Source organism: Fukomys damarensis, unplaced genomic scaffold (genome assembly GCF_012274545.1).
Source record: "Fukomys damarensis isolate Sample0158 unplaced genomic scaffold, DMR_v1.0_HiC HiC_scaffold_23, whole genome shotgun sequence".
Taxonomy (NCBI): Eukaryota; Metazoa; Chordata; class Mammalia; order Rodentia; family Bathyergidae; genus Fukomys; species Fukomys damarensis.
In genome coordinates, this window is record NW_022900935.1 from 58,417,598 (window position 1) to 58,436,889 (window position 19,292).

General features: G+C 55.7%; 1 protein-coding gene and 1 long non-coding RNA gene across 10 annotated transcripts in view; one reads left to right on the top strand and one right to left on the bottom strand.

Annotated features, from left to right (window-relative positions):
- Nucleotides 1–4,087: 4,087 nt before the first annotated feature.
- LOC117287300 lies at nt 4,088–6,692 on the bottom strand. Its single transcript, XR_004518535.1, has 3 exons — nt 6,476–6,692; nt 5,382–5,423; nt 4,088–4,221 (listed from the first exon to the last, which is right to left on the bottom strand). It is a non-coding gene; the product is annotated as an uncharacterized LOC117287300 (long non-coding RNA).
- A 15-nt stretch (nt 6,693–6,707) lies between these two features.
- The window catches only part of Kif19 (kinesin family member 19), a 28,804-nt gene continuing 16,219 nt past the window's right edge, over nt 6,708–19,292 (top strand). For 6 of the 9 annotated variants that reach the window (XM_033767311.1, XM_033767313.1, XM_033767312.1 and 3 more), the window contains exons 1-6: nt 6,708–6,849; nt 8,076–8,156; nt 16,770–16,880; nt 17,477–17,564; nt 17,813–17,949; nt 18,752–18,877. In XM_033767311.1, the coding sequence (XP_033623202.1) occupies nt 6,811–6,849; nt 8,076–8,156; nt 16,770–16,880; nt 17,477–17,564; nt 17,813–17,949; nt 18,752–18,877 (582 nt within the window). In that variant the 5' untranslated portion in view covers nt 6,708–6,810. Of the gene's footprint in view, nt 6,850–8,075; nt 8,157–13,240; nt 13,966–14,603; nt 14,697–16,769; nt 16,881–17,476; nt 17,565–17,812; nt 17,950–18,751; nt 18,878–19,292 lie in introns of those variants that run through there. The other 3 variants (XM_010630717.3, XM_033767316.1, XM_033767317.1) reach the window with 3 other exon arrangements.

Consider the following 19,292-nt stretch of genomic DNA (forward strand, 5'->3'; position numbering starts at 1 on the left):
CCCACATAGCTCACTTCCTGTCCTGCAGAGCAGTCAACTGTGGCCCCCAGGGCAGTGGGTGCTGCACAGGACCCTCAGGGTCTCCAAGGTGGGCAGTGAGCTGGGCTGCTGCTCCAGGAGGTGCCCTGAAGCCACAGCTCAACTGAACAGTTCGGAGGAGTGCAGGCACCTTGGGGCCAACTTTGCTCCAGAGATCCCTGACTGTCACTGACTCCGGGACTGTCAGGTGATCCAAAGTGTCCTTTAAAAGAGCTTTTGTAGCTGGACAGGTAGGACATGTCCGTAATCTCAGCACTCAGGGAAGCTGAGGCAGGAGGACCGCGAGCCCAGCCTGGGTAACTTAGCGACTGAGTAAGACCCTGCCTTAAAATTTAAAAATTTAAAAAGGGCTGGGGCCAAAGCTCAGTGCAAAGGCAAGGGGTTCAATCCCCAGACTGGCATAACAGTAATAAGAATACTAATTAAAAGGACTGGGAATGTAGCTCAGTGATACGATCAAAATTCCATCCCTAGGGCTGCAAAACAAAAACAAGACTTAAGGATTTTGTTGAGAAAGGACTCAGAGCCATCCCTTGTGCCCATAGTTTGGGTGGGGAGAAGCACCGAGTCGCAGACTTTGGCTAGATTTTGATACAAGCAGTAATCACATGTCACATTTATTGGTGCTTGACTGTCACAGAGTCCAGGAATGACCTCACCACCCTCAATCCACATGTCTCAGGTGTGGCAGATGACAGTGGGAGGGAGGCACTTTCTGGGGCTCACGGGAGCAGGTGACAGAGGTGACAGCCTGCCCAGGGCCCGCTCCTGGAGTTTATGCTCTACGTGGCACTCCCAGGTCCCCCAGTATGAGCAGCTGGCCCTGCTGGGTCTCTGCTCTCCACCAGGGGCTGCCATCCAGGCAGCAGACAGAGGGTCCTCGGGGACAGCAGGGTCACTGTGCCTGGACACAGGGAGCCTGTGCTGCCCTTGGGGACTTTCTACTTAGAGCACTGACTCTCTGTTAGGGGTGGTTTTGTCCCCAGTGGTATCTTGGCAATATCGGGGCACATTTTGGATTGACAAAACTGGTAAGGAGGCTGCTCCTGGCAGCACCCTCTGGTGTGTAGACGACAGAGATGCTGCTCAGTGTCCTCTGACACACTAGACAGTCCCTACCTCACAGAACGGTCCTGTCCAGAGCGTCCCTGGAATCACAGTGGAGAAACCCCAACTTGGGAGAAAGGTTGTCCAAATGAAGTGCTCCAAGAGGAAGTCCACGCTCCGTGTTGACCCGGCACACTGACGGACCCTCGGTGAGGGGCTGGCACCTCCACGCCAAGGCAGGAGTGCATTCTTTTGCGGTTCTCAAACGTTGACCTTTGGGCCTGCAAAACGAGGCTATCTGCTGGGGCCTGCAAGTCTTTCCCCCTGTGTCCAGAGGGCACCACTGTGGCAGGATGGAGTCAGAGAGTGGGTTGTAGCAGAAAACAAAGCAGACACCAGTGATCAAAGGATGCGCATGCCCACCTTGCAGCAATGACCTTTACCAGCCTCACACACCGACCTCACCGGGTGCCTTGTGTTTATTCCCTTCCAAAAGGGAGCAAAACAAAACCACAAATGCATAGCACAGAAGAGCTGTGGGTGAGGAATGTGCACTGGGAAATGGTAATACGGGCCAGGCAGGGGACACAGAGCAGTACTGGAAAGCGGCCAGACTCAAGTCCAGAGCACAGTTTTGCCTTCCCCATAAATGCACATCCGAGGGAAGGGAGCGCCCCTCCTTTGACCTTTTCTACTCAGTGTACCTGGTTGAAAAACATCTCTTAACCAATGATGCTTTGGCTGCAGCCCCTGGGAGAATCACTGCCACCCTCGCTTCTGTGCGGTAGCTGGGTACTGGGCCCCAAAGCGGAATTCTGAGAAGGATCCTCTTTGTTGGAAACAGTGAATGCTTTCTGAGCTCCAGAGGCCCCTGGGATGACCCTGAGGCCTAAGCAGGGGACAAAGGTGATGCTAAAGGCCTACCAGAGTCAGCTCCGGATCCTGAGCCCCAGGGGCAAGCACTTCTGGGTGCCCAGGGCCTGATGACTGACATAGGAACTGTAGGTATCAGTGTTTTCTGGATCTTACAGGCAGGGCAAGAATGGATTCAACCAAGCACAATGGTGCATATTTGTAATCCCAGCACTTGGAAGGCCGAGGCAGGAGAATCACAAGTTTGAGTCCACAAGTTTGGGGCAATCTAGTGAGACCCTGTCTCATAAAATCAATCAATCAGTCAATCAAACAATGAATCAAAGAACCCAGTTTGGGTGCTTGCCGCCTAGATGGCATGGTCCTCACCCAGCCCTGTGCCATGTACCGGGAATGGAGCAGCAAAGAAAACAGATGCGGGCCTGCCCTGCCAGAGCCTGTGTGCTGTTGGAAGACATGGGAGGCTAACACACACACACACACACACACACACACACACACACAGATACAAAGCGACAGCTGTGCACAGTGACAGTGTAAGGGATGCTACAGGGCACTATGAGAGGGATAAAAGGAGGAGCCAGCTGAGACTGCGGGGGGTGAGGAGCTGTCAGGGGGCCTCGGTGAGTTTGAGGATGAAGCAGAGACTGAGCATAAGCGTGAAGGTGGAGGGGTTGCGTGTGCAGTGCATGCAGGTACACCCGTGCATGTGCGATTAAGGCTTGTCTGTCTGGAGGAGCCACTCAGCAGCACACAGCATGCCCCCCGGGGTGGGGCAGGACCCTGACTTTTGGGGCTTTGGCCTTTCTCCTGGGATCACAGAGAAGCAAGGAGAAGCTGGATCGCACATCTAAGCTAGAGGGAGGCAGAGAGGACATCTTTATGTAGAGAGGGCAGCGTGGTGTCAGAGGACAGTAATGGCAGCTTGGAGTAGAGCGGTGGCTATAGAATTGCTTACCTCTCTGTACCTCTGTTACCTGGATTATTAGGGAGAGTAAATGCAATAACACATAGCTGTTGGGCTCAAAGTCATTGCTCAATATATGTCTACCGCCTCCTTCCCTAAGAAGAACCAGATGGCCCCCAACAGCTTTCATGCCCGATGGTAAGACCCAGGTGAGTACAAGGAGCTACTACATGATCTATTTCCCGGGGTCCCTTTGGCATCAGAGCCCCAAACCTACTAGAGAGGATGCTGAGGCTTCTTCAGAGAAAAACATCTCAATAAATGCTTTGTTTTCTCAATAATTCTCTTCCATCTCACCTTCCAAGCTGTAAGTGGGGGAGTCGAGCCCATGTATAGCCAGGCCCTGCTCTCAAGTAAGCGGGACTTTGCTCTCTGCAGCAAGACAGACCCTTGACTTCCCTGGGTCAGAGGACCCGGCTTGATGTGAAGCTTACTGTGATGTTGCAGGTTCAGCGCCCCACGTGGCCTCTGGCAGGTGGCGGGTGCTCACTAGACCTCAGTCTCCGGGGCTGAGGAGGAGCAGTGTGGATAACGCCGGAGCCGGTAAGTCCTGTGACTTAGGGGGTGCTGGCTGTTTGCGAGGACCTGAAGTTTCTGCCTGGGGATCTCAATGCAGCTGTGGCCCAGCTGGCTTTGCCCTGTTGACCCCACTCGTTCACTGACTGGATCCTCACTGGGCACTGGCATAGAAATATCCATTTAGTACCCATCCCTGCACCAGGACCAATGGGCAGATGATTCTGATCTTCTGTGGTGAGTGTCATTAGGAAGAAGCACAGAGAAAGAGGACCTAGGCTGGATACCTTGGGATCTGTTGTTGTTGAATGTTTAGAAAGCTACTCAAAGTAGTTCAAGTCAGTAGCTGGGAGTGGTGGCACACACCTGTAATCCCAGCCCTTGGGGAGGTGACATCGGAGAATTGTAAATCTGAGTCTAGTCTCAGCAATTTAGCAAGACTATCTCAAAATACAGCAAAAATTTTAAAAGGGCAGGAGATATAGCCCAGAAAGAAAGCCTGCATTTAATCCCTAATACTTCAAAACAAACAAACAAACACTAGTTAGAATCAAGAAAAGATTTTTAATTTTTTTTTATCTATCTATCTATCTATCTATCTATCTATCTATCTATCTATCTATCTATTTTGGCTGAAGACACTCAGAAGACCAAAGCTTAGCTGGTTTCAGGTATGGCTGGATCCATCCATCAACTCAGGTGATGTCATCTATTTCTCTCTCTGTACAGCTTCTTTGCTTAGGTTTCCCTCGTGCTCCTGTGATAGTGCAGTGCCTTCCCTTGGACGGGAGAGGATTAGGCAGGGTCTCAGCAGTAATACTCAAGGTAAAACAGAGCTCCTCCCTCCCAGCGCAGGGGCATCCAGGGAAAAGGCTCTGATTGGTCCAGTGTCGGTCACACCCATCTCCTGGGGCGGATCCCTGTGACCAAGGCCATGCTGGCATCCTGCCGTGGCTGGGGTGAGACAGATGCTGTGATGAACCCCACCAGATCACATGGACGAGAGGAATGGCATGGACTTGAGGACAGGCAGTTCTCCAAAGGAAAGGGGAGGTGGCGCGTGAGGGGAGTTCTGAAGCATTTGCCAGGCAAGTCCAGAAAAGGGAGCCTCCAGGGCAGAGCAGCAGGAGCAAAGCCCGAGGGTGCGAGAAGGGGGCTGCTCTTCCGGGGGATGTGTGTGGCCGGCTGACAGCGGCAGGGGTGGCAGGAAAGGACGAGCCAAGAGGAAGCAGGGAAGGCCACAGACTCCATCAGGAAGGCAGTGGGGAGCTATGGCAGGATTTCAAGTAAGGCAGTGACAGCGATGTCATAGAACAGCGAGGGTGTGGAAAGTGGACTGGAACAGAGTACAACCGGAGAGAAAGAGACCAGGAGGGCTGTTCTTATCTGGACGAGAGACTGTAAAGTTCAAGCCTGCAGGACGCGGCAGTGGGGATGGAGAGGAGGGACAGGCGCGATGCGATAGAGTCAGCGTCCGGGACAGAACCCACAAGCCCAGGTCCCTTCCTCCTGGAGCTTGCTGTGGCTCTGTAAGGCCTTGGGAGTTTCATGGGCAGTGGGAGGAGAGGCTGATAGGGAAGGTAAAGAGAAACGTGACAGAAGAAGGTAGAGGGTGAGGGAGAGCGGGAGGCAACAATGACTTAAAGATGTGAGTGTATAGGGAATGGTGGTTCCCTTGGCTAAAATCAGAAGTCAGGTGGAGGAAAATATTTGGGAGTAGAGACGACTTTGTGATGAGTCTCCGTGGGCTGAGAGCCGCTGCTAGAAGCGTCTTGTTTTCCCCATCAATCACAATGGGCCCTTCTGGGTGGGGCTTTGCACACGGAAGAATAGAAAAGAAAAAGAAAAACAGCCATAGCACAGTTGACCAGGGCCCTCCGTGGCTCATCCTGCTAGATTCGGGGCTATAAGACAAGCCCCGTGCATCCTCGGTACGTACCTGATTCTCACCGCAGCTCCAACCCACGAGCTCTGGGGCAGCCTGGGCAGAAAACGGGACAAAACCTGAGACTTCTGCAGGGGAGTTTGGTTCCCACCAAGCTATCCAGGGTTTATATATTTATCAAGCCCGACGCTGCCAGCTGCTTCCTGCCACTGTTTATTAATAACTGTCCCCAGCACAAGCTCCCTGGGGGCAGCTCGGGAAGCCGGTCCCAGGGCTCCCGCTGGCATCATCACCCTCTGCCTCTGGGCATGTGCCAGGTGCCGGAGACAGCCTCGAGGGATGCGAACGCTACCTTTCCTGGCTCCTTCCATGGGTCACGAGCCCCGCCAGGGCTCTCTCCCCGGGGCTCTGCAGGGGTCCTAGGCTCAGCTTCATCGGGAGCAGAGAACACAAAAGATGGGCCCCAAAATGAGGGAGAGCTCCCACAGCATTCAGGAAACTGAGGCCCAGGGAGCAGGGAAACTCTGCTCCAGGTGGTTGGCAAGTTAGAAGCAGAGCTGGGAACAGAATCCTGTTTTCCCGGGGCCTCCTGGGGCCAGGAACCTTTCCACCACTGTTCTCCGACTGCATCATCACATAATCGTTGCTATTGTGATCAAGAACGGAGGCCACAGCTGCGTTTGGTTTTGTTTGTTTTTCATGTGGCACTGGAGATTGAACTTTGCACTGAGCTACATCCCCAGCCTTTAATTTTTTTTTTTTAATTTTGAGAGAGTGTCTCATTAAGTCATTAAACTGCCCTTGCTGGGCTTAAACTTTCGATCCTTCTGCCTCAGCCTCCTGGAGAGCTGGGATCACTGGTGTGCACCACTCCGCCAGGCCTGGAGCCTGCAGCTTCTGACTTAGACTTTCTCACACAGCGTAGACTCCTCAGGTAGTTGGGCCAGTCCATCCCGAGCTACATGCTGAGTTCAGGGACAGGCCTTCCTTTGCTAGTGGGGAACACTGAGGTGTCTCCTTCTGGAACACACTCCAGCTTATCCAGACGCTCCCCCAGCATCACTTGGGTAGGCAGCCGAGGCCAAGGGACAACTCCTTACCCAGCCTCCCCAGCCCTCTGCCCCTGGGCACTGGGTGCAGACACCCACCCCAGAGGCCGCAGCCACAGCGCGATGCCCAAAGAGCCCATGGAAACGCAGGCCTGCCCGCCGCCGCCCTGGAGACTGTAGACGCAGAGAGACAGTGAGAAGGCAGGTGTAGGAAGTGGCTGCCAGAACAGCGGGGCGGGCGGTTCGGTGCAAGGGGAGGGGCGGACCAGGCCCCGCCCTCCGGGCACCGCCTCCTGGTCAGTGCCGGGGCTGGGCGCGTTGTTGGTTTCAGGTTGTCAGGCAGCGGCAGCAGCCTCGAGGAGACAGCAGCGACCCAAGGAGACTGCGGTGGGGGTGAGCTCGGCTCTGCCCTGTCCTCTCCACCCGCTGCAAGCATGAAGAACGGCGGGGATGCCAAGGACCAGCAACTCGTGGTGAGACTCCTTGGAGCTCTGCCTCGCCCCCTTCACCACCCCCCCGGAATCCCACTACCTGTCAGCCTCCAACAGTGTCCACTAAGAGGACAGAAAGGGACAGGGGCTGAGTCAGTCCAGAGCAACTTTGCCCGAGTCCTAGGGAACAGGTGTCCGGAAAGTACACGCCTTCTTCTTAGTCTAGAGAGTTAGCCTGACTTCGGTCCACACCCCCGGGGGCCTCACCCCGAAGCCTGCATAGCATCTGCATGGACCCTGCTGTCCGATCGCCGGAGATCTGACCGACTGTCCTGAGAAGGAGAACAGAGGACAACCACAGGGCAACAGGGGAGCTGGCATGGGCTCAGAAGTGGGTGGGTGATTGTCCACCACGAGGCCACCTGGAGGAAGTAGGAAGGAGGGCCGGGCAGAAGGTGGAAATTCCTGGTCATCTGGAACAATGAGGGACAAACTCTGACCCCAAGGCCTCTGCTAGGCCTGGGTGGATGGGTGGGGGTCAATCCCTAGTACTGTCAAAAAGGAAAAGAGAAAATGATTTGCTCCGAATAAATGGTTTGCAAATGCACAGCTCCACACCTGGCCAAGCCAGGGGCCCTCCTCTCTTGCACAGACAAAGGTGATGTGACAGGTACAGAAAGTGAAGGGTGGGCCCCGTTGTGCTCCCCACATGGCCAGCAGGTGTCGTTTTGATCAGCCTGAGAATCCTCCTCCTCCCCTATGCCATTCTTGGGGAGCCCTAGCCCAGGGAGGAAGCCCCACTGTCTCACTGGGCAGGCAATAGAGGAGGCAGCGGAAGGGAAGATACCTGCACTTCTGTCCTCACTGTGGGGCCCCATCCACAGCCCCCAGCCCTGTTCATGTCTTCAGGTGCAATGCGTGGTTCACCGAGGTACCCCGGGGCTCCAAGTTCCAGCCCAAGGGAGCTGCAGGTGTTTAATTCAGATATGTGGATGATGCCTCCTGAGCAGATAGTTCTCTCCCCTGGGGCTGTCCCTGAGGCATGGGCTCCTGGGGAGATTCACAGACTCAGAGCCAGACACCCTGTGGACCTGCAGCCTTCTGACCTAGCCAGTCACTGTGACTCCTTAGGACTAAGGAGTCCGGCATGGCTGGACGCTGGAGAAGCCAGGAGTCTGTGTGGGGGAAGAATCCTGAGGACCTCAAAGGCTTCTCTCCAAGCCTCGCATGGCCCTCTCCTCACCCTGGGGTCTGGTCTCCCCTCCCAGGTGGCGCTCAGGGTCCGGCCCATCAGTGTGGCAGAGCTGGAGGAAGGAGCCACACTCATAGCGCACAAGGTGGACGAGCAGGTATGTGGGGCTGCAGCCAGGACTGCAGGACAGAGACCTGCTCCATTTGCTGAGGCACCTGGTCGGGCTGTCACAGCACCATCCTCCTCTTCTCCCTGCACTCTTGACTGTACCATTGCCAGCATCAAAGAAGCCAGGGACCCTTTTCCAGGTCCAAGGAAAGCTGAGAGCTTCCATAGCCTGAGTGGGTCTTGGTCACTTGGCTCCCAGATGTCTGCAGCTTCCCAACCTTACTCTGTGTCCAAAGAGCGCAGATTTATATGGTCACAGCTAAAGATCATCTCCAGCATGTTCATGCTTGGTGATGACCTTGGCTGTCTGTTCTCTCAGTCCTTGTCCCACTATGATGAAAGGGCAAAGCCGTCCATATTTATCAAGTACCCCTGACATACTGGGGACCAGGTAAGGAGTCAGGAAACTACAGTGAACAGGAAAGGAAAAAACAGCCTTGTCCTCCTCTGTTACCTGTAGTCCAGCATGGGAAAATGTAGTATAATCAAGAATTGAGTAAAAGACAGTTTTGCAACTAACAAGGGCTACAAAGAAATGCAGAGAAGTGCCCGGAGAGTGTGGGGGGTACTTTATCTAGTTCTAGAGGTCAGGAGGGCTCCTTCCAGAGTTAGTGAAATAAGAGTTGAGCTGAAATAAGGGGTAAAGAAGATGTAAGTAGGAGTGTGTGCAAGGAAAGATATTTGACCAGAGAATCTTGTATGTGCAAAGGCCCAGTGGTGAGAAGGATGGTGAGGAAACTGGGTGATTGAGAGAAGGCCAGTGTGGCTCAAGCAAGGGGCAAGAGGTGTGGGCTGAGCTAGAGACACAGGCAAGGGTCGAACTACATACTCTGTAGGCACAGCCAGGGAATTTGAGTAGGCAGTGGAGGGCTCAGGTACGATAGGGGCAGCAGACACAGCTTTGGTGCCCAGCCGGGGATGCTGGACTGGCAGAGGGGAGGGGCCAGCCCGGCACAGTCACACAGCTGAGAGGAGAAATCTCCTTTTGGTTTTCCCCTAGGAAGGGTATTGGGTCCTCAGGCTGGGATAATGATCTCTCTTTCTCTCTGCTCCTGGCTTCCAGCTGGCACGGGGGCTGCTAGGCATTAACTGATGGGAACGCTCCCCGACTAGGGTCCAGCCCTTCCTGCACCCACACTCCGCAGACACTGGCTCCATTCTGTCCCTGCAGGGCAGAGGAGGCGCACCGCCCCGCATCTGGCCTGATCTTGAGCTACTCCTCCAGCTGGGCATGAGTCGCGCTGTCAGGGTCGCCCTCATGTCAGTGGCGAGGCACAGAATGTCACCTTCCAACCTGAGCTCTTTTGGTCCCCAGTGGGTTCAAAGATGGGTGTGACCTGCACCCTTCTGACCAAGGCCAGCAGTTTGACAGTGGCTGCAGTTCAGCCAGGTTGAGAGGCTAAAAGAGAAAGCTGTCCCCCGGACAAATAGACCATGGCAACAAAGAGGTTAAAACGTACCAACCCAGGAACCAAGATGGGCAGTCTATTTTCTGGCCTCCTGTTCTGACCAGTTCTCCCCAGCAGCCCCACATCCACCTGCAGCCGTGGCTCCAGGCCTGCTGCACAGAGGGCCCAGCCTCCCAGTGGAATCTCTCTTCCTTCCTCCTAAGACCGGACAGCGGGGCTGTAGTGTCTCTGTCCAGCCAAGGTGTGGCTGGGCCCACGCAGCCGGCGCAGGGACCTGCCTCCTCTAATATGCTGGCTTCGGCTATCAACCTGCTTCCCAATGCTCTGTCGGTGAAGGCTGGCATGGCCTGTGTGGCCCACCCTTGGGGAGGGGGCTCCCCTAGCCAGCTTCCTCTTGCTTCCTGCTCCCCCTCGGTGGTGAGGGGGTCACTTTCCCCTGCTGGTGTCGTCTTAGGCCCAAGGGTGGGAATCCCTGGGCAGTGCAGCCCAGAGCTCACTACCAAGGGCTTGGCCCCTTGGTGGACAGCAAGGAGTAGGCCCTGCCACAGCCCAGTGGCCCACGGGTTTTGAGAGGGGGGATGGTGAGGGGCCCTACGGCAGCCTTCTGTAGAACTAGGAATGGCTGTGCTGGGGCCCTCTGGAATCGGGCCAAGGTGGGCACATCTGTAGCAAAGTGTCCTCCAGACAAGAGGCCAGCACATCCCTATTCTGGGGAAGCTAGAGTTGAGATTTGTACTTGTAAAGGGACTGGTTAGGTATCTTGACCCGGAGTCCCAGGGCCCCAGTTCTGTTCCAGACAGTAATTAGGACACCTTAGTTAGATAGTCCTTTGGGAGAGGGTTCACGGATATGCAGTGCTTAGCCCTGTGCCTGTGCACCGTGCAGTGCATGCTAAGCCCTAGTGTTGGAAAACAGGATGGTTTCAGAGTTAAGTAAAACCCAGCCTCCCTCCTCCTCCATCACAGCCCTTGGTACCGTCCCTACACAGTCGTCTCCCCGTGGACATGCTCCTGGAAGACCGCTAGGAGCTCCGCCCTTAGCCGCATTTGGGTGGGACTGAACTGGAAGCCAGACCCCCAGGGAGGCTTAGGGGAAGGAAGGGCCGTTGGAGGTGGGACTCCCAGCTGGGGAAGGAGCTCCCAAACAACCCCCACCTTACCCCCCAACCAGGCCTGCTGACCCTCCTACCTTCCAGGTGGTGTTTGTCTGCAGAATTTAAATCAACAGACAGTGTGTATAATCCCATAATTAGCTTTTATCTGCAGACAGCCCAACACCACCCACTGCTCCTGGGGGTCCTGTGGAGCCAGACAGGGGCCTTCTAGGATACCTGTGGGGGGCCCAGGCCTGCAGGGCAGGGGTGGGATGAGCACAGGAGGGGAAAGAGGAGCCAAGGCAGGTGTGATGTCGGGGACAGAAGGAGGGAGGAGAGGACAAGACCCCTGGCTCCCAGTGAACACAGACTATGGCCTCAGGCCAGGATCCAGAGGACCCCACCTTGCTAGGGCCCGGCTGGAGAGTCTGCCTGGGTCTCTGTTTTCTTGTCAGAAGAGGGGAGGCGAAACGCCTGCTCCACCCACACCAAGAACCGTGGAGAGGATTAAGGGAGCTGATGTAAGGGGACTGTGACCTCGCAAATGTGAGGCTGTTGTGAAAGATAAAGTATAAGGTGACAGATCCCAAGGGCCAGAGACAGTGAGTGCTGGGGGCTCCCTGTACACCAGGCATCTGAGGGCTCCTCGGCCTTGTTGCCCTCAAAATCTGTGCATGGTAAGAAATGACCAGGGTGGGCAGATTTAGCTCAGTGGTTCCACCACTTGCCTCGCAAGTGCAAGGTACCAAGTTCGATCCCTGGTACAAAAAATAACCAGGGGGAGCAAGGCATGGTGGCGCACGCCTGTAACCCCAGCACTCAGGAGGGAGACTGAGGCAGGAGGATCACCCCGAGTTCAAGGCCAGCCTGAGCTACATATTGAGACCCAGTCTCCAAAGCAGAAAAAAAGAAAATGTCCAAGGGAGAGTGCAAGGAACCTTTACTTTGTCCCTCAGCCACCTCTCCATCTTCTCCAACCCTTCCCAGATCCAGAGAAACCACTTTCCACCTGTCTCTGATCCACTCTGGACATGTAATGTAATCAGGTCATACAATATGGGTCCCGTGTATCTGGCTTCTTTCCCTTAGTGTCGTGTCTTCCAGCTTTACCCACATTATAGCTTGCGTCAGAACTTCTCATCTTTTCGTGGCTGAATAACTCTCCATGGTGTGGATGCACCACTCGGTATGTAGCTATTTAGCAGTTCGTGGGCATTTGGGCTGTTTCCACTTTGAGCTACTGTGCACAGTACTTTGAGGATGCAAGGATTCTTACACTTAACCTCTGGATAGGTACAAGGAGAAGGTGCAGATCTGTGAAAAATGAAGATTTGCGGGGCCACATTTCCAGGCAGTCTGATTGTGTGAATCTGGGTGGTGCCTGCAATCTGCATTGTACAAACTCCACTCCCTCAGAGCTCTGATATCTCCTGCAACCTCCAGAGAGAGAGAGTGAGAGACGCCCCGGAGCAGTGGTGGGAACCTATGGCATGTGTGATACAGCAGGCTCTTTGTATCATTGAAAGCTCTAAAAGGTTCACCACCACTGCCCTGGACTGTCTTTTAGGTCGTGCCTCCTATCATCCTGAGCCTCACGCTCCGCAGTCCCGTAGCCAGTGGTTACATGACTGGGACATCAGCCATGCGTGGCTCTGAGCTGAGCAGCTGGCTAGGCCTTGGCTCTATGAGCTCAATAGGTTGTATTCTGGGCTGTTCTATCCAGCCTGAAGGCTGGCAGGGTTCAGGGTGCCCTAACACTGTGCGTGTCTCCTTTACGGGGAAGGGGGACCCGCCTTGGCGCGTACATTAGTTTGACAAAGCAGCTATGACAAAGTACCACAGGTGGCTTCAACATAGAAGTTTATAATCTCATAGCTCTGGTGGCCAGAAGTCTGAAATCCAGGAGCTTACATTGAATGGTCCCGGTCCAGGCCCCTCTCCTTAGCTTGCAGATGGCTGTCTTCTTCTTATCTTCCCTGTCCTCTCTGTGTCCAGCTCTCCCTCTCTGTAGGGCGATGGTTGTACTGGATTAAGGGCCGACCCCACTCTGGTATGACCTCGGCCTCATCCTCACTAATTACCCTGTACCTACTCTACTTCAAGTAAGGTCACTGACTAAGGCGCTAGAGTTAGGACTTCAGCATGCAAACTTGGGGTGGAAGGGGTAGGCATTCACCCAGCCAGGCAGCCTATGTCCCCTCGCTTGTTCACTTGGAGAGGCAGGGGACCGTGGGCGGGTGGCAAGGAGCCTAGGTTCTGAAACCAGATCTTTGAGTCTAACCAAATCTGTAAGTCCCAGTACGGCTTTTGATGCATTACCTATCCGGTCTGAGTGTTCATCTACAGCCCAGTTCTAATAATAAGGGTGCCTAAGCCAGGCATGGTGGTGCACGTTTGTAAGTCCAGCACTTTGGGACGCTGAGGCAGGAAGACTGGAACTTCAAGCCCAACCTGGACAATTTAGCAACTTGGCAAGATCCTATCTTAAAAACAAAATAAAAAATTTTTAAAAACTATAAAAGGCCCAGGATATATCTCACTGCAAAAGCCCTGGGTTCAATTCTCAATATTGGGAAAAAAAATAAAAGTACCCACCCAGAACTTGTAAGAAAATGCATGCCAAGCCCTTTGTGCATTGCCTGGCATACTCAGAGCTCCCCACAAAAGGCAGCTTTATTCAGTAAATGCCCCTTGAGCTATGCCATGTGCCAGCCAGGGTGGCATTTAGAGGGCGCCCCAGAGGATGCAGAGGAGGCTGCCAGGATGCAGGCTGTCGTGGGCCCTCAGGGCTCCCCAGGGAAGGGGTTGGTGGCTGCCTCAGCAGATGCACTGAGTGCCTGACTCACGTTCTAGAGGTTCCTGAGGGAGGATGGAAGGTGAGACTCCGCTCTCCGACCCCGCACTTTGATCTGAGAGCCACTGGCCAGGCCTGCCTTTCACCTCTTTGCCTTGCTTACCACCTCCTCTAGAATATTCACTCTCAGCTACCCGCTGCTCACCCTTCCCAACTGAACGCTGGAGCTATCTCTTCCAGGCAGCCTTCTCACCGCACCTGGTGTGGCTGGAGTAGACGTCTCCTCCTACGGGCCTGCGCTCCCCTGGTTACGAATGACCCAGGAGTGTCTGAAGCAGGACACCTGGCCTTGCTCTTCTCGCTCCTCAGGGCTGGCACCTGGAAGGTGCTCAGCAACTACGTAGACTGCTTTCCTTGGCACCGCTCTCCACCCATCCTCCAGCTCAGCTCTGGTTCACCTGGTCAGGGGCACAAGGGCTCCACTGTGTGCCGGAGTGCACAGGTATGAGGGTGACGCTCTGCAGGGTGGAGTGGGAGCTGAGGCTCAGACAGACGGGACCCAGACAAAGCCCTCTTTCAGTGGGGTTTGTGGCAGCTGCGCTGACCAACGCGCTGATGCAGGAGCTTTCATATATCAACGAGTGAGACGTCCAGGGTGCCATGAACTGGTCAGCGCCTGGAGGTCATGTGAAGGCCACCATTGAGGGGGTGGGCATCAGTACACTCCCCCCAGCACTGACAGTCCTTCAAGGGCCCTGCTTGTGTTCAGGGGAGCACTGGCCCCTGGTGAGAGGAGATATGGCTGGCTGGTCAGGCTCCTGGTGCCTTCCAGGGGACTCAGGGCCAGTTTTTATCTTCAGTGGGGTCTGAAACTTGAGCAGGGCTTATGCTGCTGGCAGCCTGGGACAGGGACCAGATCCCAGAAGAAGCTTAGAGGGCATGGAGGCTGAGGCCCTGAGGAGGTGGCCAGTGGCTGGGGATGAGGGGCGGGTGGTCCTTGTCCTGCACTTAGCTCACTGCAAGCACCAGCCTTTGGTCAGCCGGGAGGGGACCCAACTTGGTGGCCTTCTTTTCCTACGCCAAGCCCCTGCCTAGCCTGCCTGGAGCCCTTCCCTCTCACTGGTTTACCTGTGATTTCAGCCAGCTGGTTAAGACTTCTGCTTCCTGAGGTGTCACCTCACCTGGAGATTTACAGAAGGGCCTTGCCAGCTCCAGGGCCAGCAATGGGCACAGGTGTGTGCCCACCCCAGAAGGCATGGAGGGAAGGAGAGGGAGTTTATCCCAGGATGGACACAGAATGCTCAGGGGAGCGTGGTGGGTGCCCTGAGGTCATTCTTCTCCTGGGACTGGACTTCCTAAATCTTCCAGCTTGGAAGTAGACCGAGAAGGACCCACCAAGGACCTCCTGGGCCAATGAGGTCAGCCGCAGTCTCAGATTGGCCTCCTGCCACCTCGTAGTCACCCTTGTCTGTCCCCTCCGAGTGGCTTTCCCCATGCCACGTCTGTTCATAAGCCCCGCCTCCCTTGCTGACCCAGGGAGAGAGCACAGCTACCATCTCTGCCCCCTTGGGCACTGGCCCAGTGTTCGGCCCTGTTAGGACTCAGTTTACCTCCTTACACAGACTCTTACTATCCTGGGCCTGTGATCGTCCAGGGATACTGTGCACAGGTATATGTGGGCCTCCCTTGGATGATGGTGTCTGCTGAGGGTCCCCAGCCACAGGGCCCCTGAGGGAGCAGGGAGGGCTGAGGGGACATTCAGAGGAGGCACAGGTGCCAGCCCAACCTGCCAGGCCTCGACCCTGCACCTTTGTGCCCCAATTTCCCCATCTAAGAATAGTCACGAATTCACGTTGCAGGGCTGTGCAGATCAGCTATGGTTAGTGTACAGGGAGTGAAGGCTGCCCCCACCCTCGGGAGAGGAGGGGACTGAGGGGCCCCACTGGGGCTCTGATCAGCACCCTGGCCCCGGGGAGCAGGTCCCACCTTGGCAGTAGCAGAGGCTTGTACGGTGCAGCAGGCCAGGGAAAAGGAGGACTGATGACCTTCTCCGTGGTGAGGATGGGACCAACCCTCTCAACTTGTCTTTTCTGTTCTTTTATCTTGATTTTCAATTATGTCTTCTTCCTGTTGTATTGCTCTTTTATTTTTACCACTGTAGACATGATGGCAGAGTCTTGGTGCAGGGAATTGGTGACCTTCCTGTCCCGAACGCAACCCCTTCTCTCCCTCTTAACGTCCCTAAGCTGGAAGGCTTAGGCAGGAGGATCATAAGTTTGAACTCAGCCTGGGCGAATAACAAGATTCAGTCTCAAAATACAAAATAAAAAGGGTAGGGATGAAGCTCAGTGCAAAGGCCTTGGTTCAGTTCCCAGTACTTGGGGGGGAGGGAGGAGGGGAGGAGGGGAGGGGAGGAAAGAAAGGAGCTCCCTAAGGAGAACCCCTGAGCACTCAGCAGGTGTAACCCATGTTGTCTCCCGGGTGTGCACAGCCCTGCAGAGAGGAAAGAAGAGCTCCCTAAGGAGAACCCCTGAGCACTCAGCAGGTGTAACCCATGTTGTCTCCCGGGTGTGCACAGCCCTGCAGGGACACAGCACTGCTGTCCCGTCTGGCAGAGGAGGAGATCCAGGCTCAGGCAGGTCATAGTGCTGTGCAAGGCCACTCTGCTACTGAGAGGCAGGACTAGGAGGGAGAGGCTACCCTCACTGTCCTCTCCCCCCACACACACAACCCCTAAGCTCAAGCCCTTCCATGAGTCTTTGAGCGTTTTCTGGCATTTCTGGGAGCACCGACGCACCTGTCCCTAGGCTGGGACCCCATGAAGATCCTGCCCCTTCCTCGGCTTTTCCACATGGAGCCCTGAACAAAGCTTGGCACGCCGTGGACGTGGGCAGGGCAGGGTGGCCTCAGAGATGGTTCTAGAAAATGGATCTGCAGGCTTTGAAGCCAGTTTACAGCTTTTGAACCCCAGGTCCTCCACTGGCTACTGTGTGACCTGGATTCTGGACCCCATGTTCCTCAGCTGTCCAGTGGCAGGAACAATTGCTTCAGGCAGTAAAGCCCTGGTGTTGCTTCTCTTGCAGGGAATAGCTTTGCAGTTAAGGGATAGGACCCGGATCTTGGGCTTGCTGTGTTTGGGGCAGCCCCTCAGCCTCTCTGTGCCCTTGGGACTGCACCACCCTTGCAGGGGCTGCACACAAGACCAAGCATCTAGACCTGACACCTGGAGAGCTGATACGTGCAGAGAGGAGCCCCAGGATCTGGGGACCCCAGGTGACTGTGGCCTTCCCTTGGGGACCTTTGCAGATGGTGGTTCTCATGGACCCAATGGAGGACCCTGATGACATTCTGCGGGCGCACCGCTCCCGGGAGAAGTCCTACCTGTTTGATGTGGCCTTTGACTTCACTTCCACCCAGGTGGGGACGGGCCTGAGCCTGGGACATGAAAGAGCCCCTTGGCATCCTTTGCTCTACCTGGCAGGAGCACTCAGGGACCCAGCCACTGACCCTCACCTTCTCTTGTGGAGTGTTCCTCACTTGGGGAGTCTGCATGTGTGTGTGCGCGCACACACACACACACACACACACACCACCTGCCTAGGACAGCCACATGCAACACGCCATGGCTGGCCCATATCCAAGCTGGAGCCAGGAGCTGGAAGCCCATCTGGCACAGAGAGGGCAGGCAGAGGAGTCTCGGGAAGCTGACACTCTCTTGGGGACTCCCATCTCGCCCATCTTCGGATGCTCCCAGGAGCAGATGTAATGCGTTCTTAGGGCTGGGGGCTAGGAGCCGGCTACAGGGGGACGTGTCTCAGGTGTCCTGAGCTCTCTCGCACCCTGGTGTCTCCCCAAGGGGTGTAAGTGGAGACTCCTCCTACAGTTGCCACACCCTTCTCCCCAGCCTGGGGTTCCAGGGACAGGAAACTCTCCAGGGCCAGCACTGCCTGTAGGCATCTGTGCTCTGCCCAGTCTGTGTCCCAGGCCCTGGCCGAGTTTCCTGTTCCCTGCAGGAGATGGTGTACCAGGCCACCACCAAGGACCTCATAGAAGGTGTCATCTCAGGCTACAATGCCACTGTCTTTGCCTATGGCCCTACAGGTGAGGCAGAAGCCCAGACCAGAACATCCCTGCTGTCCCACCCTTAAGAACCAAGCACCCTTGTCCTCCACTGGAGAACTAGCCTGGCCTCAGCGGGGCAGGGATCAAGATTATGGACGATCTAAACCTCAACCTTACCCAGGGCCCTCCAGTCCAGAACCCCATCCTCACCAGGCCCCCTGCCCCTCACTACCAACCTGGCCATCTGGGGACCCACCCTGTTCCCCCATCACCCTGCTGTGCTCCAGGCTGTGGGAAAACTTACACCATGCTGGGTACTGATCATGAGCCGGGCATCTATGTTCGGACCCTCAATGACCTCTTCCGTGCAATCGAGGAGAGCAGCAGTGACGTGGAGTATGAAGTATCCATGTCCTACCTGGAGGTGAGCTCCCACCAGGCCTGAGTAAGAGGTGCATAGGACGGGCGCACGTCCCTGGAGCTCATCACCGGGCGGTATCCTGGATGCTCATCACGACTGCTCTCCCACAGGCACCTTCCAAAAAACAAAGGAGGCTCAGAGAGCTGAGGCAGGTAGATCCATGATGCACAGCAAGTGAGAGCAAGGATTCGGACTCAGGTGGCTTGGAAGCTGAGCATGGCCTGTTGTCCCACACTCAAGTCACCTTGTCAGTGACGCAGAGCTCTGCAGCCCTCCCAGCCTGCTCTCCTCCTCACTATGCTCCTGGTCCTGTTCCTAGAGCACACCTTGTCCACACTGAGTGTAGAAGAGGCAAGAGACCTGGCCAGCAGGCTGAACACCTGGCTCCTCTAGGAGCTGATAATTCCCTGGGGGACAGCCAGCGGTGTTGACTAAGCCAGCAAGGCTTACCCTGCCGTGGGGGGGGCACCCGGAAGTAGCCTAAGGTTGCCTTCCCAACCTGTCCCAGCCTTCACTCTGGTCCCCACCCTGTGACTAGTACACGGCCTGCAAAGGAACCCCTACTTGTTTCTAGAGCCTCTAGTAACATCAGCTCTGGAGCCTGGGATTTTTCTGTAGTTGATGAAAACTCCCACCAAAAAAGAGGGCCTTCCCCCAGCCGGGGCATCTCTGGAGGAGGCTGGGGCCCAGAAAGCATAGGCGCCTGGCCCCTTCCTGCTTGGGGGACTGTGGGGGGCACTTGTTTTGCCTGGACCTCCTGACCTCGCCCTCCCTTCTCCACTCCCTCCCTGACTGGTCCCATCAGATCTACAATGAGATGATCCGGGACCTGCTGAACCCCACCCTGGGGTACCTGGAGCTGAGGGAGGACTCCAAAGGAGTGATCCAGGTTGCCGGAATCACTGAGGTCTCCACTATCAATGCCAATGAGGCGAGTCTTATGTGGCTAGTCGGGGGCTGTGGAGGGGACACTCAAGAGGGGACAGGAAGTGGTGGACTGAAGCCAGGAAGCCACTGGTGCTCGGTGGGGGCAGCGACAGACAGAATCCTGAGTGGTGGCAAGAGGAGAACTCACGCCTGCTGTCACTCCCCAACCTTGCTGACCCCGGGGATTGACCAGGCTGCACAGCGTCCCCACAGTCTCGGAGGCCCTCCTGCCAGGGAGCTGACCATGCACTTGCCCAGGCCCCTCAGGACACGGAGGCCAGGCCACCCCAGCTGCCCTTTCCCAGCCTCTCAGGTGCAGGAGCCCCTCCCACCTGGCCTGGTCTCCTCCTCTCTGCAGGATGCCTCTGCTGGTCCCCAAGACCTCCGTCCCTCCTTTCTTCCCTCCCTTCCCTCCCTTT